The sequence below is a fragment of the Oreochromis niloticus genome, linkage group LG16, assembly GCF_001858045.2.
Source record: "Oreochromis niloticus isolate F11D_XX linkage group LG16, O_niloticus_UMD_NMBU, whole genome shotgun sequence".
Taxonomy (NCBI): Eukaryota; Metazoa; Chordata; class Actinopteri; order Cichliformes; family Cichlidae; genus Oreochromis; species Oreochromis niloticus.
The window spans coordinates 20,119,886-20,145,372 of NC_031987.2; the positions used below are offsets into that span (position 1 = coordinate 20,119,886).

The 25,487-nt window shown below is 39.8% G+C and overlaps 1 protein-coding gene across 7 annotated transcripts in view; it reads left to right on the forward strand.

Moving 5' to 3' along the window:
• Positions 1 to 11,289, forward strand: part of myo16 (myosin XVI) — a 100,398-nt gene extending 89,109 nt beyond the window's left edge. For 6 of the 7 annotated variants that reach the window (XM_019353363.2, XM_019353362.2, XM_019353360.2 and 3 more), the window contains exons 33-35: positions 105 to 257; positions 1,273 to 1,358; positions 7,962 to 11,289. In XM_019353363.2, the coding sequence (XP_019208908.1) occupies positions 105 to 257; positions 1,273 to 1,358; positions 7,962 to 8,132 (410 nt within the window). In that variant the 3' untranslated portion in view covers positions 8,133 to 11,289. Of the gene's footprint in view, positions 1 to 104; positions 258 to 1,272; positions 1,359 to 4,465; positions 4,576 to 7,961 lie in introns of all 7 variants that reach the window. The other variant, XR_002058787.2, reaches the window with a different exon arrangement.
• The last annotated feature ends 14,198 nt before the right edge of the window (positions 11,290 to 25,487 follow it).

Genomic DNA, 25,487 nt, shown 5'->3' on the forward strand with positions numbered 1-25,487 from the left:
TATATAAAGAGAGGGTACTCTGATGATATTATGCATGATGGATATTACCGTTTGTAACATGCACCGATATGCAGTTGCATTTCCTCTTGTTATATTCCCACCAGGATTCAATTCTAATATCAATCTGCCAGGGAGGGAAGACTGTGGCTCTGCCCCCACCTCACCATCTCTCCAGCTACAAGACAAGAACGCCAACAACCACTCTCCGCACTCACAAAGCCCTGCCCCTGTAGAGAACGGGAACCAGATCTCAAACGGTAACAGCCCAATGTTGCACATTTACACTCACAATCTTAGGAACATATTTTTAAATAGCAATGACCCGCTATATTATTCAAGGTTACTTTGGTAAAGCTTGGCACAGACTTGCTAGTGGTACTTAACAGACCCAAAACCAGGAATCCATGAAGATATTTTTAAGCATGGCAAAAATAGAAATCCAAAGCTGCGCACATACAGAGCCTGGACTGAATCGAATAAGTTCGCCATAGTTTATGAATGTCAAGGTTACACTGTGTTTTTGACATATTTCAAGTATGACATTAAGGAAAACTGACATGGCAGCTTCATGACATTTCAGGTGATAAGCAAAGACACACTGAGGTTTTTTGTTTTGTTTTTACAACATCTGTTATCACAATATTGCAAAATATATTACAGTTAATTATTAAGGCCCTGCCAGCTTCACCACTGTCATGTTGGTACGTAGCTATGCATCTAGAGATTAATAGGTGTCAGTCTACTTATAGTTTACAGTTAATAAAAAGTAGTTAAAATGCTATGTGGTTGTAAATAAGAAATACCGTTCCACTGGCTCTACTTTTGGAGTGACAAAGTCATACACCAGGCCAGTCTTAGCTGGCAACTCTCCTTTTAGACATTGTAATGCCAGAGCCACACAATCACTTCAATTCATCGTGGAGTGGACTGAAATAAAAGTAGTGTGCAGGCTGGGAAGATTGGTAAGTGGAGTTAGAGTTACAAATAATGAGAGGGAAATTAAATGGTATAATCAGGTGACCTGAGAAACTGAGAAGGATTTACTGGAACCAGAGAGTGGTTACTTTATTCTTAAATACCCAGAGAGTTTTGCAACCAAACCATACTCTTGCCTTAACGTTTTTCTTTGCATGAAAACAGTTTCTTAGCCCTCTCTCAGATTGCTTGTATTTGAAAAACGGTGTGTCCTTCAGACTGTACCTGCCTGTGTGTGGAAAGACTTGACAAGACAGATGTCCGTGGTTTGTGAAACGCTTCTTTTTGTGTGTTCAGGGTCGCTGGAGGATGAGAGTCACAGCAAGTCAAACTCCTCCAGCACCCCCTCTCTGCACAGACACATGGATAGTCATCATACTCAGGTAACCACAAAGACAGGCACTTAAACACCCAGACACACTTTTGGTGCCTTCATCAGAAGCTATGTACAGATGGCAACAGGTGCAGTTTTTTCTTTGCAACCTTACTCCCCAACACTTTACGTAACACGGGGATGCGTCTGACCTTGGTGTGCTTAAAACTTGTCATGGGATGCACATATGTATACAGATAAACACACACACAGTTACAGCACGACTATATAAGGTTTCTGTTTGGGTTTGTTGACATTTCGAGTGGACAGGGAAGTGGCCTCTGTCAGTGGCATGCATCACTTGTGACGTGAGCTTTTGGTGCTTCCACTGACAGGTGTATGATTACAGGATAAAATATTTTTGGGGTTTTTTTGTTTTGTTTTTTGCATCCAAGCTTACCCACATGCTTACATGAATGCACATACTCTGGATCTCATTATGTTGAGCTCATTAACTACTGTATGGCTGTAGATGAGCCTTTTGAAAACTGAGCCTTACCACTGACTGATGAATGTGTGTCATAGAAAGTCTAATTTTAACTTTCAAAGATGATGCACACAGATGGGGCACAGATGAAAAATTGGTTTTATTTTACGTGTTTAAAAAACCCCACATCATAGTTTTGGGCCTGTACCAAAGTTAGCAGGAAAGAACTCAACTGAATAAATAAAGCAACTTATCAAAATAACAAACAAAACCAACTTAAACTACCAGAAAAAAAGTGACATAGCAGACGAGAGAAAAAATGGGAGACATAAATCAAATCAGTCCAAAACAAGTAACACCTATCTCAAGAATCAAGTTTTAGTTTTGTCTTTGAAGGTTCTCAGTCATCCAGGTCATCATAGCTTGGAGAGAAAAGTGTCTGGACTTCTTTAAGCTCTTGAAGACCTTTCACCTCTCATCTGAGAAGCTTCTTCAATTCTAAGAGCAATTGGTGGGTCCCAGAGTCCCAGATTTAAGCCCTATAGGGAGTGTCCCTACGAGGGTCACTAATCACACGAGCCAAGGTGTGAAAACGGGTGTGCGTCACAATCAGCCAAGGTTTTGGGTGAACCCATTATGAGGCTACGTTAACACTAATCCTGTTAAATTTGAAAACGGCTTTTTGTCTAAAAACGCTCCGCATCCACACTATCGTTTTCAATCATTTCCAAACAGTTGTTCATCCACACTGGAATGACTGAAAATGCTTACATTCCTGTATCGCGCACGGGTGAAACGTAAGACGATTCGACCTGCCTCATTTCTGTCTGCCGCTTATTTACTTTCCGGCTCTTTGAAACATCGCGGCAAAATGCCGAGGAAAAGCACCGAGTTTTTTTTAATGGACTAACAATGAGGTGGAGTTGTTGCTGCGAGTAACACAAAAGGACAAAGTTGCAAAAGCGAGTGAGAATTAAAGAATTTGAAGAAAAGCTATCTGGAGCATGTACAGACTGATATTAATCTTTAATAGGGCTGTCAAAATTGAGAGCAAACAAAACAACTGCTGTGTAATGCTCTCCGCTATCTTAGTTTAATTGGTCACATGACTGCATCACATGACTAAAATGTGTCATCGTTTTAAAAAGTCTCAGTTTACGCAGTCTCCACTGTGCCGCAAAAACGCCGTTTTATAAATGTATCCGCTTTGGAGAGCGTTTTCAAAAAGCTCCGTTTTCCTTGACCAAAAACGCCGTCTCGGTGTGGACGGAAAGTCAAAACGGAGAGAAAAAGATGTGTTTTCAAATGAAAACGTATTAGTGTGGACATGGCCTGAGAACACTTATTGAGATCAACTGACCCAAGATGTAAGTGGGCGTTAAGGCGCCTGGGAAGGGATCTCAAAACTGGATTATAGATGTCAGACAGTTGGTGTCGTAAGCCACCGACTCTGTTCAAAGATGGTTGTTCACAGTGGACATAAATGGCTTCTTTCACTCCTCTTTCAAACCATCTGTCTTCTCTGTCCAAAATGTGAATATTGGCATCCTCGAAAGAGTGACCTTTGTCCTTTAGATGCAGATGAACGGCAGAGTCTTGTCCTGCCGAGGTGGCTCTTCTATGTTGTGTTATGCGTTTATGCATTTATTTTCCTTAGAACTGAAGAAAATTCTTGGATGAGAGGTGAAACGTCTTTAAGAACTTAAAGAATTCCAGATGCTTTTCTTTCCAAGCTTCTTAGACAACTTTTAGTTACATACAAAAAACATTGTATGCATTTGAGAACAAAAAAAGGAGAACGAGGAGGCTTGGTAACTGTTATTCGTTATGTTCAGGACTGCTTCCCAGTTCCTGTTTAAGATAAAAAAAAAACATCCTCTAATCATTCTCTTGGCTCTCTTATCAGGCCTTGAACATACCGTATAGGTCTTGGTCTTTTCAGACCAGACTGATTGAGTAGGAGGAAGAGCCGCACAGGAAGAAAGAAACTTTGCACTGGGGAGAGTAGGGTTTAAATCCAATATCACACAAAAACTTAACACTGGCTTTTTTTGGCTTCTTTCTTTTGAGTCGTTCCTTCCACAGATTGGTTAAATTTAGAATTCATTTGAAATCAAATTGATTAAAATCTATACAAGGTCAAAAATCTCATATAAACCCCCCCCCCAAAAAAACAGTTAAACCCTTCTTCAATAGCTTGCGCTCCTTCCCATGTTTGTTTTGGATATGCCTCTGTTTTCCACATCAAAACAAACATGCGAAGGAACTAAAATTAATTGCAGTGTATCAATGAGACACTGAGTGTCACTTTCTGCTGTGTTTAATACACAAAGAAGCAAAGGACGTTCTGTTCCACTCTCAGAAGAGTTCAGCACACGCTATTCGTAAGTAAACATCACTAGAGATGTAAAGGCACGCTGTGTACCCACTTGACAATCCTCAGATTTTATCGCTCCATTCAGAGTTGGGTGAGTTCACCTTGTGCATTGAGTATCTGAAGCCTGTTTGTGACTGTGGAATAAAATAAAGACGTGCCAGCAAGCTCTGCTTAGTGCTGCTTTTTTACAGCAGCACATGTAACCATCTACTTTCGACTACGCTGTTGTCTTGTACATAAATGCCTGTTTTTTTCTCTTTCTATGAATCTAATGAGCTTGGCTGTTACTCTCACTCCCTCCTATATTTTCCAGAGGGGTCATCTCAACTTTTCTCCATTCGGTGCTGGGGCTGCCCTCTAAAACAGCGAGGGGGGCACAGGGGGTGGGCTCGCTGTGAGCCCTTGTGCACATATAGGGATGTGGTGAGTTATGTCATGCCGCGCCCCTCTCTGCCCTTAATCGCAGTGTTTTTCATCAATCCAGTGTGCAGTCAAATCAGTAATGATTTATAAAACTTCCAAAAGGTTTGGAAATCAGTGGCTGCGGTTACCTGAAATTAATTCTAGTTTAATATTACACAGGATTTTAAGTCTTAACTCATGGCTGAAAATGAGATGTAAAAATTCTAATCAGAATTTCTGGCAGTTGTCATAAAAAATAAAAAATCAAATCTTCTGAAAATATGGGTCACTGGAGAAGCATCTTTGAAAACCACTGCTGTTGCAGGACATCATCTCGGCTCTCAGGAGTCTGAGAGTCGATGACATTTACGCTCTTCTGTTTTTTATCCCACATTTCTGGAAAGAAACTGCAGCTCACAGGATAAATAGATCTGAATACCCACACATGTGGAGAAATCCTTTGGCAATTGCAGTTGTTCCTTTTTGTTGCTGTCCTCCTCAGCACATGCCAAAAGTCACTATACAGTGTTTTTCCTGAGAGTCTCAAACTCGAGCTGCAGTTTTTATTGCTCTTCATCTGCTGGGATTTTTATGTTGCTGAATCCATCACTCGATTCCCTTTTAACCCTTCCTCAGACTCTCTCTGGCATCACTGCATCATCGCTGTCACCGGTGTTTCGCTTTCTTGATCACCTTCATCACTGTGAGTTTATACACGATCGTGAGGTGGGAATAACTCTGTGACACACAATGTCTTTCAATTAGCTGCACTCTAGACTGGGTTTATGTAGGTTTCTCAGAACTAATGGGATAAATAAAAATGAAAGGATGAAGGAAGATGAATGGGCAGCTCATTTAAGAATGAATGGACTGGTTTGTTTGGGTCCTCGCCGTGAATAGCGAGCAGCAGTCTAGACTAATTATATAAAGACTTGACAGACTGCTAAATGATTGAATGGTACAAAGATTGATATTTTTGTTTATCCCTTCAGACAATGACTTGGCAGGGCATTTGAAATAGAAGGAGTGGTCACATGTGCTACTCGGGAACATGTGACACGCTATTCCTCATTCTTAAAATGTATCGGACTAGACAGAGATCCTTACATGACTCCACAGAAACTATTCAGGGGAATTTCAAAGGAAAACATCACACATAAGTCATCCCGAGATAGCAACATATCATCCTATCTGCAGTTTCTTTTATTCTACCTGTTGTATTCTCTGTTATCGACCCGTCCTTGGGCCACACAGTTATAGAAATATTAGCTGTTTAGTGACCTTTCTCATTTTTCTATCTGCTTTGAATGACACATAAAAGAAACTCTTTTGGAATTTCATGTATTACTGTTTGTCAGATAATAAAAAAATGCAATTTATATTCTGTGAAATCCTTTTCTAAGTCATATCTAGTGCTGTGAGTACAAACAAAACAATCGGAGGATGCGGTGTTTTAGTTTTCTATATCTGAGGGTGTATACACAGTAGCGTGCATGCAGTAGCTGTTTACACCCGGGAATGTGTGCGTTTTATGTGGAAAAGCTCGGCGATTATTGGAATATTTTGTGGCCTCGGGATATCCTTCCTGTGAGTGACAGTTTGGAATGACTACTATCCCACATTACCACGCTATTACCATAACAATCCATTCACATGTTGGTGATGATCTAAACCCATCCCCCCACCACTTCCCCCAACACAGAAGGGTGTGGTTTAGATTTCAGAGTGCTGTTATCTGGAGTGAAGTCGCCGTCAGACAGCTTTGAATAGTCAGAAAGCGATTTTATTTTTTAAACCTAACTTTGTCATCTCGCCTCGATGTCATGCTGACATTTTGAAGACAAGCATTGAACTGTTTTACATTTCAGACATCAAGGCCAGAAACCATAACTGTTTCACAGTTGTTAATTAGAAAAAAACTGTATCTGATGCGCACTGAATGTCTCTGTGTGCATGTCTCTGTGTATGTGTGTGTCCATGAACAGTACAGTCATGCATTGCAGAGGGACACAGTGTTCCTACTTATTTTCTGTTCCAGTAGCCGGTGTTCCTCGCTGGCGCCAGTGCAAAGAATAGCCTGGCAGGGAGGTGTAAATTATGGATTAGCTTGTTGAGTATTGTGCTAGTGCAGGCAATCTATCTCGATGTATGTTTGTGCGTTTGGGTGTGCACGTATAGTCACGTGCAGTTCTCCAGGTATGTGCAGGTATGTTTGTCAGAGTATCCAATCGGCGCAATGTTTTTTTTCCCCGGTCTGTGTGTGTGTGCGCGTGTGTGTGTGGCATAGCCTATGACTTCCTCACTAAACACATGACATGTTTGGCAGTTGACTTGGAAAATGTTACATTATAGGTACTACTGAGCTGATTTAGCTCACTGCTCCTACTTCAGCAGAGTGGAAAAACTGATAGGTGTGAAGAGAAACAGCTTTGTTAAGAAAGGGAATTTATATCCGTGGATTAAAAAAATTAAATTTAAATGGTTTTTACTATTGAGATTCATAGGGCCCGTGGGAGCACTTAAAGGTGTTTTTGAAACTTTACATCATCAGTAAAAACCAGCAGGTTTAGAGTGCAGCAGTGAGGGTAAGGGAAGCTGAAATCACACAGAGAGGGAGTGTTTTCATAGTATTTATTAAAATGAACAAAACAACAGTGGGATATTTGCAGCTTTATCTTAAAAGCGTTCACCTTTGAGCTCTTTTTTCTGAGGCCACCAGCTGCCATCATACCACCCCCCCACCTCCCAGTTTCTAATCAGGTTTGGATGGCCAGGCCTCGTTCCTGTTGCCGGTGTTACTCACTGAGGGAGATTGGAATTCCTTTCTGATTGATTTACCTGCATATTGACTCGTGGATGACTGATGAGGCTCTATACAGACTGTTGCATATGTGTGTGTGTGTACATTTTTGTGAGTGCCTGTAAGACACTAGAGGAACTACTTTAACATTTAACTCATAATATATTCTTGGAGGTGTTGTAGTTGGACTCAAGTGACACAATATGGAAATTTGTTTCTGTTGAAATGTCAGTTTGGGATCCTGATTCCTGCTGCATCTACTCCCATACGGTGGCTCAGTGCCAGACCCACATTCAGTTCTGTGTTATTAGAATCATTCATGAGAAAAAGTGACCCAGTTGTAGAAGATGGACTTCTCCTTTTTTTAAGATGTAAAATCAACCAAAGTTGTGTCCTGTTTTTTTTCTTTTTTTGGCTTGTAGGTGTTAATGTTATTATTTTTGTGATGCTTGTGCAGTCACTGTTTATCATCCCACCCCTCCGCTCCGATCATGGCTTGTCATGTTGACTTCCTGTCGTTAATCTTTTTGATTTTTCAGTGTGCTGCATCTCCTCAGCAAAACCTAACCTCCTTTCCTGACCTTGTATGCTTCCTTCTCTGCCCCAGGTGTTCCAGCGGCTACGTCTGTCCAACGGGGATGAGAGCGCTGCCCTTGGAGAGCTTCTGCGATGGCGGCGATTGCAGTGTGAGGGGCGGAGTGACTGGAAGCGCCGCCCACCTCAGTCCCCACCCCTGCCCCCCACACTGCTCTGGACCAACAGGAAGGCCCCTCCATGATGGAGGTTTTCTGATAAAGTCACATACGTTGGCTATGAAGTTCCTCCCTCTTTCTTCAGCCACACTTGCACGAGCTTTTAAATTTTATTCTTTTCTTTTTTTGTTTATGATCCGTTAACCTCTGTCCCCATGGACTAAGCTTAAGGTCCAAGAATGAGCCTAGTCCCTGGGCTGAAGGTCTTGCTTTTTCCCTTTGCACTCAACTGTGGGGGATTCCCTTACTTACGTGATAGAAACTCAGCACCATGTGACAGCTAACTCTGATATCCATGAAAAATGACTGCAAAGCAGAAAAAGTATAGATGCGGGATAGTCTGTGATGACATATATGATCAAAAAGAGAAAAATACTGACGTGTCTATTTATTTTCAGCTCTTCTAAGATGAAATGACTGACGCTGATCAACAGGAGGCTTAATTTACAAGCAAAGTAGTTGACCTGGGGTTTAGATGCCAAATGGCCATCTGATTTGGATCATATGGCCTCATAAGATGTGCTGCTGCATTAAAACGAGCTCCACTCTAAAACCCGGTGCTGATTATACTTGACGTGCTATGATGTTCCTGTGTGATGCGTTGTCATATGTGCACACCTGAGTCTCAGAAAGTTTACAAGTCAACCAACGCCTCTGGAGACCTCCAGTTTTGAACAACACTTTACTGGCTTAGACATGGGACCTTTTTCAGGTACACAGCTCTCACTTAGAGTCTCATGTTTGGGCTCTAAGTGCTACTGCAGCCCTGGCAGCAAGCGACCGGGGGTCAGGGTAACCTCAGTATTATCCCAAGGTGCACTTCTCTTCCCCCTTGTTACCACCAGCCTTTGAGAAAGCCCTCTGGCCAAATCCTAAACTACTGCACTTACCTTTACTAGGAGACGGGGATCCATCTAATGAGCATACTTTGGCTTTATGTATAAAGGTAAAGCTGAGATTTAAAAAAAAAAAAAGCTTTAGCCGATAGGTATTTAGTTCATGTTGTGAACATGAAACTCTGTGCCAAAGTGATACAATGTGTAAAAGCTATATCTAAACTAACAAGTATAGTTATTAAAACTGATGTATACGGTAGTCTCCTTATGCTTGTATACTGTATGTACAGACTGACAAATGACCAAATCATAGCTGTTGTTGCAGTTCACTGGTGATCCTGTGTGGACTAAAAACATTAAAAAGTGTTGAAAATGGATATAAAACTGTTCACACTCTTAACGTGTCTCATCAGCATCTGAACAGGTTAATGCGTTTTTCAGGAGACGTCGCGCACAGATGAACCTGATTATTGTACAGAGCCCTACATCATCGGTGTGTCCTCGCAGTCGCCTGTTTTTTACTTCCTGTGTCCTCTCCTCATCTTCTTTTCCTTTCCCGTACTTGACCCAAAACAAACAGACCCCATTCCCCTTTCCCCTACTTGACCCACCCCACCTCCTCCAGTGGATCAAACCGGCTTTACGGGTGTTTCCATGGTAGCCACAGTGTAAATAGTGAATGGTGTCATATGTTTTAGCTTTTACTATAGAAGAAAAGCACGGCGGTTGATCTTAAAGATGAAGGACAAGGATGAGTACATAATACTGTGTATGATGGTGAAACTGAGATTGAAGAATGTCTCGGGTTAGATGCAATGCTGAGAGAAAGAGGTCTATTTTAAAATGTGAATATGCTTTTTTCTTTTTTTTTTTAGAACGACTGCCTACAGTTATGAAAATTCGTTTATACTCTATTTAATGATTTGTTTATTCCCCTTCGACCCCATTGTTCTGCTCCCCTGATGCAATGCAGATGTTCTAAATGTATATGGATGTTTTATTGCACATTGTTTATGTGGTGTTGTGTTGACCTCTGTAATGGGCTGGGTGTGTCTAGACAAGGTGTTCGATCTTTAAAGATCCAGTCTGAATTGTTAGAGCCTCCAAGTATCAATAGCTCTAATAGATTTCTCATTCCCACTGATCACCCACAAGGCATTTAAATTGGTTCAGATTTGCAAATTAGCAGCGCCATCACAGGATCAATCTCGGGTGTTGTCGGCGTGTGAAGGTGCACAAATATTCAAGAGGCCGTTGAAGGCGAACTTGCCCAGTTGTGTTTTGGAATGACTGGCTGAATGTACAAATGCAAAATTTTTATTCCACCATCCTGTGCACAGAATCTCTTTGTATCTTATTACTGGAACATGCGCCTGAATCAAAAGAGTGTACCTAACTGCTTAATGTGATTATTGTCTTCAGAAGTTGTGTATGCAGTTCATTTTTTTTCATGCAAGTATAAGGTATTGATTTGCCCCATATAGCACACCTTGTGCACTGTGATTGGGGCTGCATGAGCACCGCAATGGAGAAATATATCAAACATTTTCACACAAGTATTTGTGTGTTCCATCTGCGATCAAACAAAAGACAGGAACCAAGACTAAGCTCGTCAACCTTGCTAATGCCAATGAAAGAATTTCTAGCTTTGGTATTTATCCTTCAGTATAATTAGAGTTATGGTTGGTCGTGTGCAGTTTTGTGTATACTTATGTTTATGGAAGTCATGAAATGAGGACATTTTTTTGTTGTATTTTAAAGCATATCAGTGGTTTTTACCTTGCATGACCACATGTTGGGTGTCCTCCCCTTATAACATGCTCGTGCAGAAAAGATAAAGGCTGTCTAATGTGAAGAACTGCTTCCTCTGCACTGTGAATCACTCCACTGTCCCCCAGTGTCTCGGCTAAACACATCATTCATCCATATCCACATAAACCCATCTGCTAATATGTCCACTTCATCACATACAAACCTTGATGAATTAGCTCACTCTGAAGTAAGCTCCGGCAGCCAAAATACTGCCAGTCATATTCGTTAGCCAGGAATCTATGAATCCTCCGCTCTGAGATCACCTCTCTGGTGCTACTGCCAGTGTAGAATGGCCATCTATTGTCTCCGGTCCACTTATAGTTGTCCAGAGAGACATGATATTTCAGCACTGCCTTTCATATTGTTGTTTTTTTTTTATTGTAATTTTTCTTTTGTACATGACATACAGTATATTTTAATCTGCATACATATGTGTTTGTGGAAAGAAAAAAAATGATTGTGATATTTCAGAATTATTATGTTCCCAATTTTTTAAGTACTGTACTTGTACAGCAATAAAGCACAATTGTGTCAATGCGAGTCTTTCTGTGTGTGTGTGTGTGTGTGTGTGTGTCTATATTTAAGTAGCCACTGTAACATTACCCATTGTTTGTAAAACCTAATTTTGAACCCTCAGTTTTAGCATTGACCTTTTTTCAGAGACGCACAATCAAATGCAGCAATAAAACTGTTTTAAGATGCCAGAATTAAATCCCCCTTCTACTTGCATTATTTGGCCAGCCGTGTCACTTGAGCATCAGCACAAAATCAGTTTCAGGAAAGAATAACTAAAAATTCAGATAAAGCATATTTCTAAGAGTAAAAAGTCTGTTTTGACAAAAGATTTTTCCGCTTGCTACAAAGTGTAACCTTTTTTTTAACCCACATCTGCAAGCCTCCAGACAGTTCCTCTCAGTTCCTCTCGTGTCAGCCCATTACAGCTTTTACTCCATCACTTGCAAAATCAACAAACTGTGCAATACGCTCTGCATAACTGCAATTTCAAATAAAAAGTTACAGAATTCAACTTTGTATGGAATTTAGGCACGTTTGTCTATGATTCCTGTTGATTTCTCTTTTATTTCAATAGTGGTAGTTTTCAAGTTCAAAAAGTAGTAGTGGAATGGTGACATAATGAAAAATGTGTGGGATACAGATCATCCCAGACCCGTGACATGTCCTCTCTGCTCTCAAGGGATCACCAGATATTAAAAGTGATAGTCATTTCTTTTTTTGTGCTGGAAACCTCCCATCCCCTCGCATTCCCCAGCCAATTCCTGTCCTGGGTGTCACAGACACTAGCTGGTGACAAGTACCATACCAATAAAATTACTTTGACTTTTTGGATTGCATAGCAAGCCATATTATTTGTCAAATGATGACAGTAAAAATGCTCCAAAAGGCACCAGAAACATAGTTGAGATGTCCAGATCCATGGAGTTAATAGCTGGTTAATACTAGCTACACTGTTGACACCGGCCTGTCAGTTAAAGGAGCAATGCCCCAAACTTTGAGCCTTATTAAAAAAATAAAAATAAAATCAGTTCCAGTTTTTAAACATTTACTTTTACTGGAAATCTGGACACTTTCATGCGCTATATAAATAAAATTGAATTGTTAGGAACAGCTAACTGTTTTTGACACTTACACGTTGGCTACATTTTTCCACCCTGACGTTGCTGATTGAGAATAGTCCATGTCAGCATCATAGTAAAATTAGCTTTAGCATAATCTAAGGAGGAGAACCTGTAAAACACAAATGTGTGGAATAAAAGACTCTCTGGTTCTGATACTTTATAAACTTTCTAGTGAGTTGAACATTTTTATGTATGACCGCAGTGCTGCAATGTAGCTGCTTAAGTAAGCAAATAAAAGCAATGAATCCGTAAAGAAGTATAAGTACAACGTAATACAGTGATTAGTAATTAAAGTCCGATATTTGTCCAGTGTTTCCAGTGATGTACTTTGGTGGGGCTTTTTTTTATGTGTGTGCATGTGTGTGCGTGTCTTAATATTTCCATGAAGCACACATTATGACAAGAGGAGCGCAATACATGCAGTGTTAGCATAAAGCAGTGTTAGCATAAAGCTTGATTGAAGTGACATTTCCCAGGATGAGAGGGTGTGCTTCTAGCTATTTACTAACCTGTGGTTTTTCAGTTAGTAATCAGGTCAAGACAAGCAGGATTCAGTTATCTGTTTGTTTTCCAGTCTACCAAAAAAAAGTGTTTGCCTCAAGCGTCATTCACTGGAAAGCTTCACCTCAGAGTGTGGGAGCCAGCGTTTGAAGTTTATGCCTTAGTGTGTATCACTGTAGACGGCTTCTATCAAAGGGCACTAACACACGCACTGCCAGGTGTGTCGACTATGTACTCTGGATTTAGAAACGTCATCATCAAGTCACATTAAATTTATATTGCCCAGTTAAACAAACTGGCATAACTTTGGAACAGTAGTTATTGGTTGTTAATAGAACTACTTTGGAGTTCTTATTCATTCTGTAGCAATCGTACAAACGTACAAACACAAACAATTTTAGATATTGGTTTGAGGTTATTCTTTTAACATTATATTTACATGGTAGCCCTACAAATCTCACAAAACTCTTTAGTCATGCATAAGATCTTATCAATTATTTCTTTATCAGAATAGCAGAATACTGAACAGTCTTAACCTCTTGGAAAAACACACATTCATTCGTATTTTCTCATTTAGTTTCTTCTAATGGACGCCGGGATAATGGTAACTGCAAATATTTATCCTGATAAAACTTGGATACTGTATGTGTGCTAGAATATTCCTCCAAAAATATTATCCGTTCAACAAACTTTTGCTTGCGCGCTGCAGGATCCTGTAGAAAAACCTGAAAAAGTTTGTAGTTGCCACTTTGTGGGGAAAAAATATCAACTTTGAATTATTTGGAAGGTTTGGGAGGCAGTTTATGTTTGGATGATTCAGGCTGAACCATTTTAACTTGTTATATATGTACATAACATGTGCTGACGAGTGAAAAGGCATGTCTCATAACCAGTGAATCACAAATAAGTCACTTAGAAGTGACTCCTTGTACATGTGAGGTCAAGTAGCATTTAATCACTAGTTCCAGTGAGTCTGTTTCTGCCTAATGCTTTTATTGTTCTTCCTTGAGTGTCTTCCAAGGAAAAACCTCAGACGTTGAAAAACACAGCCTATGCAAAAATGCCTGAAACTCAAGTTCTTCACTGTGTTTTGTGCTGTTGGTGTCCTTTGGAACATTTTAATAGATTATCTGACTGGTGTTATATCTTGCTGCGTTGTAAAGCTATCCAAACAGCTTGTGCCTCACTTAGATAAGTTGTGTTCCAGTGTTTTATTAGTCTGTTACTTAGTAATAATTAGAAAGTATGTCCCCATACAGTATTTCAGTGCAGCTAACCAAGCTAGGTATCCTTAGCTGATAATTTAGTAACATAGTAATTACCACTCCAACTACTGCTTTTGAAAGAAAAAACAAGACAGTTCTGTGATGCTAATATTGCTAAAGAAGCTTTAAAATGATGAGTAAAACAGGTACACTATAAGCACACTCACTATAGAACATTTGCTTTAATTATCCTTTAACAAATAAAATCATTATTATTCATTTCACACTCTCTGTAATATAACAAAATAAGAATGCGTGAAACCTCAGCTTTTAATATTCTGTGACTGTTTCGGCAATAATGTGCAAAACAACTTTTTTTCTCTTCCTTAATTTTCATTAAAAAATCCATTTTAAGTGTTAACACAGGGGCAATGAAGGTATTCCCATCCACTGTTTGACCATCAATCTAAATCTTACTCCCCAGCGTCTCCGGTTTCTTCTCTAATTTATCTCTTCCACCATAAGTGGCACGAGGGCCATTCCGTCATTTTTTCAGGGTTGAAAAGATCCACCATCACATGGGAGGAGGGGATAAATGACCCAGAGGCAATTTAGACTGAACAGCCCTTCGACAGTACACCAGCTAGCACTGAATCAAAGAAGCCTCCTTTTCTTTGTTTCCCATTTAGGTCCCTATGTGGTCAAGTTTGCCTTTATTTATCCTTTGTTTCGTCTTATTCACTTTGCTCTTCATTGTTCCCCAAAGGATACCCTGAAGATCAATTTGTACCCATCTATGCCCAATAGTAGTATTTGTCTGAGTTTTGTGGATTGTTAAAAACAACAGCAACCGGCACACCTCGCAAGCAATGTTTTGTGTACACATCCCTTTACCGTTGCTATTGCCCCTTGGTTCATTCACTGCAATAATCGATCCAGTTTAGTTCCCTAAAACCAACATGTATCAAAAGCTGCACCTTTTATGTTGATGGCAACGTCTCCTTCTGTGAGACGTTTGAGTGAGTAGCTGGCAAGTGTTTGTAGACAATTTGCATCTTCTGCACAAACAAAGCAACAACATAACACCTGCATGGATGTTTCTGGTGCAGCACTGTAAAATTCTTTGAAACAAACTTTCACAGCTGCCAGCAACTTCCAGCAAACACTGGAAACCAGCCAATTACACAATTTCCCAGCAGGTCACTGAGAAGTCTTTAGTCTTGTGTGTTGGGGCTTTAGCTGCAGCGACTGATTTTACAGCAACTGCCAGCAACCTTCAGCAAGTGCCCAGAAACCAGGAATACAAAATTTCCCCTGCAACTGGTCACATGGTCCCCAGTCAATGTTGTGTGATTGGGGCCTAAGGCTACCCTGAAACCTAAAAACCTTGTTTGTCTAATTGACTCCCAATCACCTGCCAAACAGGACTCAGTACTTGTAAGCCTACTTAACTTAACCCACTAGAAAAGCCTACTTCACTACTACAAAACCTAATTTCTCATTCCTTATTGGAAACGTCAATATCTCAAAGTCATCTGTGCATGTTAATCCAATCTGGATTATGAGAGTAGAAAGAGCAAACATTCACAGCAACAAAGACTACAACAGGATGTCTATGTTTAGTGAAAGTTACCCTCATCATCGTCCTCTCAATGGTAATGGAGTCCCAATAGTGAATTGCAAACTGTATGCGAGAGAAATGCAGTTAAATGCAGAAAAAAGTGGAAAATGTCTGCCTGACGAAATACCGAAGTTGGCAAAGCAAGTGAAAATCTGATGAAGCAAATGCTGTATTAGATTTTGCACTGAGTTACTTGAGCTTGTGAAACAGCTGCTCATACAAAAGAGTGTCCTCTATAATTAGATAATAATGGATAAATTCAACTTTAGCATCAGGTTCCTGGTCCTAATACATCCTGGTTCACTGTCACGCTGCCAGGATGTACTGGACAGTACCACTTTTTCATATGTTCACAAAATGTGTTAAAGGCCAATACAAGTAATTTGATCTGGTTCCGTGTCTCGTCCATGTTACATATCGATCATGGAATGAGGATGCTGACTGCCTCTCCGTCAGAGACACAAGTTTAACAACTAAACACCAGAAACAGCGTTTACATCCTAACTCATGACATGTAAAGCAAAAAGCAACTAATGGATAACTTTTTGGAACTTATCTGTGACTCCATCTTGTTGTTCACTTGCAGGTCCTGGAAATGTCCACAAAAAAGCACAGCCAAACAACGCTAAGACTGAATAAATAAACTTGAGATTTTGCTGTGTTTGTTTTTGAGCATATCAAGAGTTGTGTTTTGTATGTGCTTGGCTGAACTCAAAAACAAAGTTCCCCTTCGCAGTATTCTGGACCCTGTCCATTAGTCAACACAAATAAATGATGCTTGCAATCAGTATTTGCATAAAATGTTTGCATCATCTCATGCCAGATTGTTATTGTTCCCAGGAAGCACTGAGTGGTTGCTCAACAGAGTGTGTGGGAGTGGTGGGAAATAGGGAACTACCGTATGTAGCATGCACAGTGGGAAGGAGAGATTGATTATCCATGCTTGTTTCGGTCTAGAAACCACCACCATAGACACACAGACTATTTGTCTGTGGGTTTATTTGGTTCCAGTTGGTGCCCTGTACTGCTGTAAGGAACCCTGGAGTCATTTTTGACCAGGATATGCCCTTTAACTCACAAATCTTAAACCAGTGCTGCCTTTGTTCATCTGCAGTATCGTTAAAATTGGGAAATCCCCTCATTTTTTACTCCAGGCATTTATATTTTACTGTTGGATGTCATTAATATAGCGTTAGTATCAGTTAGTGTTTTGTCATATTTCTTGTCCACAGTCTGTTTGTGTTCGTGTTTTCTCTTGAGGCAAAAAAAGGGGGGGATTGTTTACTTTACAACATAAAGCTCCATGAGATGACTGTCATTGTAAATTGGTGCTCTGTAAATATAATTTAATTAAAAAAGGGGAAAAAATCTGTGGAGAGGAAGCAGGTGAAGGCATTTCTTCCATCTGCAACATTTCAAAGGCCATGAAACACAGAAGTAAACACAATTCCCACCTCTATTGATTATTTGAGCACTGGTTGGGGGGCTTTTAGGTTTATGTTGACTCATAAACAACCTGAGGACTGGTTTGTTCCAGTCTGATCGATGCCACAAAGAAAAGGCACTGGTGTGAATTTTTCACTCAGAGTGGACTCTTCGCCTGGTTTAGTTATAGGGTTATAATAAAGAAGGACAAGCACTTCAGTGTTCATTTGCAACTTCACTTCGCTGCCAGTCCCATTTTTCACCTCCTCTTTTTCCCATCGTCCCATTTTGACCATCCGGCTTTGACCCAACTCTTGTTGCCTTTTCACCTCTTCACCCAATGCACGCATTGGCACAGCCTTAAATGCACTGCTGGCTGACAGTGTGAAAATCAATACCATCATCTCAACACTGCCTCAATTTTCAATTAACGACTCATAGGTCTGTCTCTCCAGACACATCCATCACATCAACCTTTGAAACATGAGATTAGACACAAACACACATGGAGTGGCTCCTGTACTCCAATTTGCATGATGCAACCTGCAGAAAAAAATACTTAAGACAAGTTTCTTAAAGGTAAACTTATGAATACTTCATGCATGCAGTAGAGCAACAGTCCATGTAATGTTAAAAGGGTTCCTAGTAGTAAACAACCTGACAACAATACAGTGTTTTAGTGGCATACATCCATTTTGTTGCTTTAGTTTTATGAACCACAACTCTGCTCTTATATACAGGGGACCCAGTGGACAACTGCGCGATAGGAGAGGTACATCAAAGTATCAACACTGAGAAACGTACATCACAGGTTCTCAAATGAGAACAGGCAGCTCCAGGATGCTGGTCAGAAAAAGGCGCATGTGACATCGCCCGCTAAAAAGAAAAGATTAGTTTGAGGTGTGTGGGGGTCATTTAAAAAAAAATTAGAAAAGCAGTGGTTTTGAGGTGGTGGTAAAGGAGAGTAGGTGATTTCATAAGCATGAAGGGGATTTTCGACTAGAGTTATTACTCAGGGTTTTTCTTTTCTTTTGTTTTTTCTTTGTTTGCCTTTTCATTGCTAAATCAGAGCTCCAGACTGTTAGCAGTATTTAGACAAACAGTCAGAAGATTGTCTTAGATTGTCCCCCTACAGTGGGGAGCCCAGGGAAGTCCAAATCCTGTTTGGGTGTTGTGGGAACACACTGACCATATGAAACACTGAAGCACCCACACAGCTGGTGTGAAATGTCACCATAGCACAAACACAGTTTCCATCAGCCCATGTGATGAGATATGCATTGTGCCAACAGCTCCATCAAACATATCCACCACAGAAAATCTTTCCCCCATCTAAACTTGATCAACATACACTTAACTCTCTAATGTAAAAACACAATGATCCCATGCGCTCAAGCTTCAGAAAAGCAAAACAAAGAGATAAATCACTGACATTAAATCAGTAATACTTGATGAATACTGTCTGCCCCACCCTCTCAGAATCCAGATGGCAGTAAGTGAATCATCTTCCTTTTATGTTCTTTTTAGTCAGCAGAGATTAAGACTGTCTTTGATTAACAAAGCAGTTAACAGAGTTCCATACTCCTGACAATGTCAGACACACATATCTGCTTCTATAAACAAGGTAAAGACCCTAAATTAATACGGAGAAAACTTCAACAATCATATGACCCGCTCTGAGCAAGCCCTTGGCAACAGTGGGAAGGAAAAACTCCCTTTTAACAGGATGAAACATCTGTCAGAACCATCTGCTGTGATTGGTTGGGGTTGATGTAAAATCTTTAAAATGTGGCTGCAAACATTCTGACTTGTGTAGTGTGAATTAAATAAGGATAAACTTAAAAGCAATTAACTTAAAAACTGATTTCTACTCCCGGTCTGATACTTCACAGTTGCTCAAATGTTTTATATATGTTAAAACTGTGTATAGGTGCTTCTAGAGCACTTCCCCTATATTAGTATAAAGGCAGCTTGCAAAATAATTTGAAGATAGCATTCCTGGAAACTCTCTGAATTTATGTCAATAACCTCTGTATTGTTTCCATAGCAACTGAAGGCCCTGTCAGTGTAGTGTAACCACTGTGCTGCAATGGTGCTTTTCTCCCTCGGGTCACTTCTCTAAGGACCTTTCTTTGCCTCTGTTTGTTATATGTCAAATTTACATTAAAAACCCACTTCCACAAGTAAACACATACCACTCGATAAGATGGTCTATATGACTATGTGGAGTGGAAACAAAGGAAATGCACTTGTAACACCAGCTCACATGTGTACCCAAAAGGGGTTTTGTGAACCTGCCTATTTAATCAGTGGATACATACACATAGAGGTGAGAGTAACCATGCATTGTTGAATTCAGAAGAGATATTTCTGTGTTTAAATCTTAGGTACATGTTATAGGCTAAGCCAGCGAGAGTGAAACCATCTTCTCTGATTTGTCCCGTGAACCTCGCCTTTGTATGGTGGCCAAGCTTTCATCCTTCATTTGTCTCTGCTGTCACCAGCAAAATGACAGATAAGAGAAAAACCCACATCATTTATATTTAACATCTGAGGGAGACACAATGACAAATGTGGGTAGGAAATACCCTGCAATTTTCTTTTTGATCATATTTACCTAAAAAGATCTTGAGTTACAGCCTCTCTCGCCTAACCACCCCCGAAATGCAAATGACAATCAGAACCACACAGTGCTGTAGCACTTTTTAATCAACTATTAGTTAACTATCTAATCAACCATTTGCCAACTAATTAAATCTCGTAATTGCCCTACTTAATAGGTAAAAGTGATTTAATTAGCATGGCTGGCTTCTCTTTAAGGGTGAAAGGAGAGATGCAGAGTGGTGCAATGACGGGCAGCTCGGTCCATCCTAATTTGCTTTTGAGTCACCTGTAGGTCATCTGCATTTATTATCTGTCAAGAAAATTGAAGACAAGGACCTGACAAGCACAGAAGCAAACATTACATGAATGTGTACACATCAGTATTCTACATGGAGATATTGCATGTGTGTCCTCTCCACACATGGTTATTCATATGTATGCTGCACTAGTGTTTTTTATATGATAATATGTATAGGTGTAGATATTCTTTGTGGGCCAGCATCATATTTTCATTTTGTGACTTTATTAATTGGTGTGGACCAAAGTCCCCATTAGTCAGCTTGGTGGGTATAGTTCTGCCATGTAAAAATGCATACAGACTACAGCATATCTCATCGGTATGTCAAACCTGTCCCATAGCAGAAAAAAGGTTGTGACTGTCCTCACTGTGTGGAACTGTTTTTGTTTTTGTTTTTTTGAATGATGAATAAATAAATAAAAATATGTAAATATTAAATATTAAAATAGCTTAGGTTAAAGCTTATTTCTGTATTGGGGGGTGTCATTATTCAATCTCTATTGAATAATGACACCCCCGCCCCATACTTAATCCCAGAGCTCCAAACAAGCTTCATGAATATGGAACATTTTATCTGACATGATGACATTTAAGTGGAAAGCTGGGCGGGAGTAGGGGCAGTAGGTGTAAGATGGCTACTTTAGAGAGAAATATAGTATATGAGGCAAAAAAAGGTTTATACAATACAATAATAAGCTCAAAAGTGACCATCTTTGTTCTTCAACACACTCTGAACTCTCTTAGCAAGCTTTCTTTAAGTAGTTTTCAGGAATAGCTCTCCAGGCTTCTTCTTTGGTGTTGACTACCTTTGCTTCTGGTCTCTGTCAAAATGATCCCACACTGCTTCAGTAATGATGAGGTCCAGGCTCTGGGGAGGCCAATGCATGACTGACAGTGTTCCACTGTTTGCTTTTCTGTCTACATACATTTTTACTGCATTGACTGCATGTTTGGGGTCATTGTTGAAAGATAATCAGTTGCTTGAATTCACTCCATATGACCTGTTGGCACTGAGTTTTAGTCCAGCTCTTGTGTAATTTGGCATATATCAGCCTTTTGTCCTTGTTGGAGAAGATGCAGGGCCAGATGCAGCTCTCGGGTCATGTCTCGGGTCTTTGTTGGATTTTTTTTATCCTCTTTCTTAAGGACATTAATTTCATTTCTGCTTATCTGCTGTAGATAGTTTTGCAGGCCTTCCACTTCTTTTGTCCTTCACTTGACAAGGTAAATTCTCTGAGGCCACCCTCCACACTGTGCTGAGACATGCTAAGTTTTCAGGCAATCACCTTGTTGGTGCAAAAACACAATTTTATGCATGTTAAACTGTATTATTTTTAATATTTTTCATAGCTTCAACTAACAAAATGGGAACAAATTAAATGTTTTCTTGCGATAACCTGTTTATACCAAAGTTAGATAAAGATGTGATTCATAGTTCAGTATTAAGTGATTCAGTGAACAAACAAACAGAAAACATTCCTCTAAAAATGGTCAAGTGCAAAGACTGGACCAAAAAATTAATGAAAAATTAGCCAGTGTACAAAGTAAAACTGTTGCTCAAGACCACTTTAAAGAAACCTCACCAAAGTCTGGCGCCTGGGGAAAAAATACAGAGAAATGAGGGGTGACTTCAGACTTTTGCACACTACTGTTCATTATACTTGAAGAATTATGCTTTTGTTAAATAACACAAGAATGAAAAAAGACATAACAGTGTTAATTTAAAACAGCCAAATCTATTTAGTAGATAACAACCTTGGGGGCACATCTGCAAACGCGATCACCGAGATTTAAACACGCGCAAGACATGTTTGCATACATTACAGCAAGCAAACTAAACAGCAACTAAATAAGGCTTTTTTTTCTTTTTAACCATTCAGTCGTCCATCCATTCACTCTGCATCTCAGATGTGATTTCTGGCACCATCCCAGTTCGAGTCCTCCCCTTTGATAGGGCTCACCCCCTCCCCATCCGATCCAAATATTCTAATGAGAACACTCTGTTTCTCTGTTAGATCTGTGTATTAGTATACAGAAGGCATGGCACAAGAGTTCTCTGTGAGAAGCAGGTGGGGGACACCACACAGAGACACTCACATACACACAAGCTGTACAAAATCCTCTGTCATCTAATTTGTGTCACATTGTGATGCCTGCTTTCCAGGGTATTGGTGGGAAAAAAAGGCTTTGGGATTAAATACTTATGTGGGATTTGCTGTGTTTTGCTGTTTTATATTAGATGCATGTGTATGTGTTCACACACACACACACACACAAATAGTTAATACTTACTGTTCCATTACTACGGCACATTTAAGAGGTTTAGTTCCCGAAATATTTGCACTGATGATGTTTCAAATTATGTGTGAAACTTTCAAACACGCACAGTAAAATAACTGTTAGACATCACAGTTGGTAGTGCATGCTCACTTGCAAGGAAATTAGCATTACTATGTCTTTTTTTTTCTCTTCTAGACAGTGCCAGACATTTGGCTGATAACACAGAAGGGTTTAACAAGGAGCATACCTCACTAACAGCGAGGTTAATTAAAGAAACACACACCCGTTTGTATACCCAAATGAAGAAATGTTTGTACACATGGTGTTCTCTAAGTGTGAGTCTGCCTTTCGAAAGTGTTATCTTGCTTTGTATATTGTGTATTGAGTTCTGCCTGCATAATAATCACTGCATTCTTTGGGTTGCTAGGTTTTCCATCATCTTAGTTACTGTTTCAGTGTTTTCAGCAGCACTTTTGAGTTCACCCAGTCTGCACACCATCGAGAAACCTGAATGAAGACGGGAGTCTTTCCTTTCCACTTTATTGGCTGTAGTGGTGACATGCAGTGTGCATATGTTTTATGTATTTGTTCAGGTTTTGTTGGACGATATAAAGATGCATTTTTGTTACAGTTTTTCTAATACAGGCACGCATCTCTGTTTTTTGTTGTTGTTGTTTTTTACATGTATTGAGCAACTGAAATGAAAGAATCCCCTGAAGCTGTTTGCCATGTAGGATCAAATCTGGGTACTTATTTTAAAGCCACATGAAGGAAATGGAAAAAGAGCCATAACTTTAATGTCTTTGTGACTGAAACGGACATTTATGGGCTTTCTAGTCAAATCCAATAAAAAAAGGTTATTCAAATATTTAGCAACTTTGACACAAAATGAGGTGTCACAAGTTATTTTCCTCCCTTGAGTTATACCTCTCCTACGCATGTGCGCCGTTTCACAACATTACAGCTTCTAAATTAGTTGTGAACCTGTACTGTGATCATGATTGGCAGACATTTACCATTCTGACTCCTGATTGGCTCTTTGGGGGTCTGCGGCAGGACACGCTTTAAGTGCCTCCTTATCTAAGGTCTCTGGCAAATCTGGAAGTTGCATTTTTTAGCTGACCTTCGAAATCCAGTCTTGTTGCATAAAACTATTCCAGGATTGCATAACATAGTTCATAACCCGAAAGTAACTGCTTTTATAGATATAGTCCAAAGTGCTGCATATAAAAAGATTACCTAATTTTTGTTTTTTAGGCTCAGCATAGCATCATTTTAAGTCTGTGACATATGTTCTATTAATGTTAACGTATTAAAAATGAGATATGGGGATTTTAATGAATGAGCTAAAAGAACAAACTAGAATAAGCTGTGTGTCTGTCCACATACTTATGGTCTGAACTGTATAGTTTAAGACATTTATAAAAGAGCTCATCTGTCTCTGACATTTCTCGTTCTCTCCCTCTGCTTTGCTATCAAAAGTGATAAGACACACACCCTTTGCATTCATAGAGAGAAAGTTTTCCCATCTCTCCTTGTTCCACAAATGGCTGACATGACAGTAGTAGGTCACCTTGCTCTGGTCAGATGAGGTGTTGAGAAGAACTCAAACTTATGTCTGACACTGTGCCTGGGGCTCATCGTACCCAGGCTGGGAACAGAACGTTATGCAGCTGAAGGCGGGTTTAATTTGGACTGCTTAACACCCCATGTTCTCCAGAGCTGTCAAAGCTCAGAGAGGATGCCTTTCTCTCAGTCGGCTGATAGATAGCAGCCTTCGCCATTAACACATGCACACACAGAATAAGACAGAGCGTTCCCCTCTCAGGGGAAATACTGCTCCGCTCTTGACAGGACCATTTTTGATAAGTGAAGATATGCTTTTCATCGAGAGATTACGGAGTTCGCGTAGGTGAACAGGAGCAAGAGACAAATCAGGGAATAAGGATAAACTTTGCTAAGTGTTGCACGCTTTCATTGTGCAGAGCGATCTGTTCTTGCAGCCTCTGACACTAATCACGTGCACACAGAAGTTTATATATGATGGCGGTTACACATATAAACCATTTTGCAGTCATGTGCTGAACATAGCTATGAGTATCCCCCATTGTACCTCAATTATCCTCACTTGTGAAAAAGACCTAAAAGAATAAAGCAAATGGATACAAACATCTAAAATTATCATTACATCTACTTCACTTTCCACAAATAGGCTATATAGTATCACGTATAATATAATTCTCATTCTAGTGATGGTTTTATCGTTACATAATGTATGTGGCTTGTCTTAATTTTGATTGGCGGTAGTTTTAGTTCTCTCTGTGTTTCACTGTCTGCTCCTGCCTCTGCCTCATCTTTCTGTTAGTGCCTGTTCCCTCGTTTGAGTGTGAGTCCCGCCTGTGTGTCAAGTGTTTGTTTGTTGATAACTTTTTGTTTTACTTTGAAGGTTAATTTTCTTTGATATCCTATGTTTGTTTTACTTCCCCTGATTCCCTGATTGTTAACACTCGTGTCCTTTAATTTCACAGTGTATTAATAGTCCTGTCTCAGTGTATAAATAGTCTCCCACTTTGTCCTTGTCAGATCATCTCCTGTTGGTATATTTCATTACCATTTATGTGGCATTTGCTTATTTTTTTGAGGCTTTTTTAAATCAGTCAGTTAATGTCTTGCTATTTTTGTTTTACCTTGTCTCTGCCTTAGTGCCCTGCATTTCTGTCTTCTCTGCATTACTACACTCCTTGGCAGACTTTTTGTTTTTCTTACAGGGAAGTTGATTTTGGCTGTACATTTCTAGCTTTTTTCCAAAGGATGCTGATTGGTCAGCTGAGACTTTCCAACAGGAATCATTCCCCACTGTGGTACCTTGATCCAAAGATGATTACAACATCTCTGTATGCTGGTTTAAGTGGTCAGTAGTGACTGCTGTCAGATGTGAATTTCTCTCCTGCTGCATATTTAAACTGTAATGTGTAAAAAAATTAACAATATCTATTGCCTTTATCCCTTCTATTAAAAAATAATAATAATAAAGTTTACCTGAAAAAAAAAGTTAGGTTACAGCTCCACAGGGCACCAGATGCAATAGGAAATTCCATGAGTGGAAGTTCTCCTGTGTAGAATTTTTTTTAAACACACAGTCTTATCTGCAACTGTGACAGC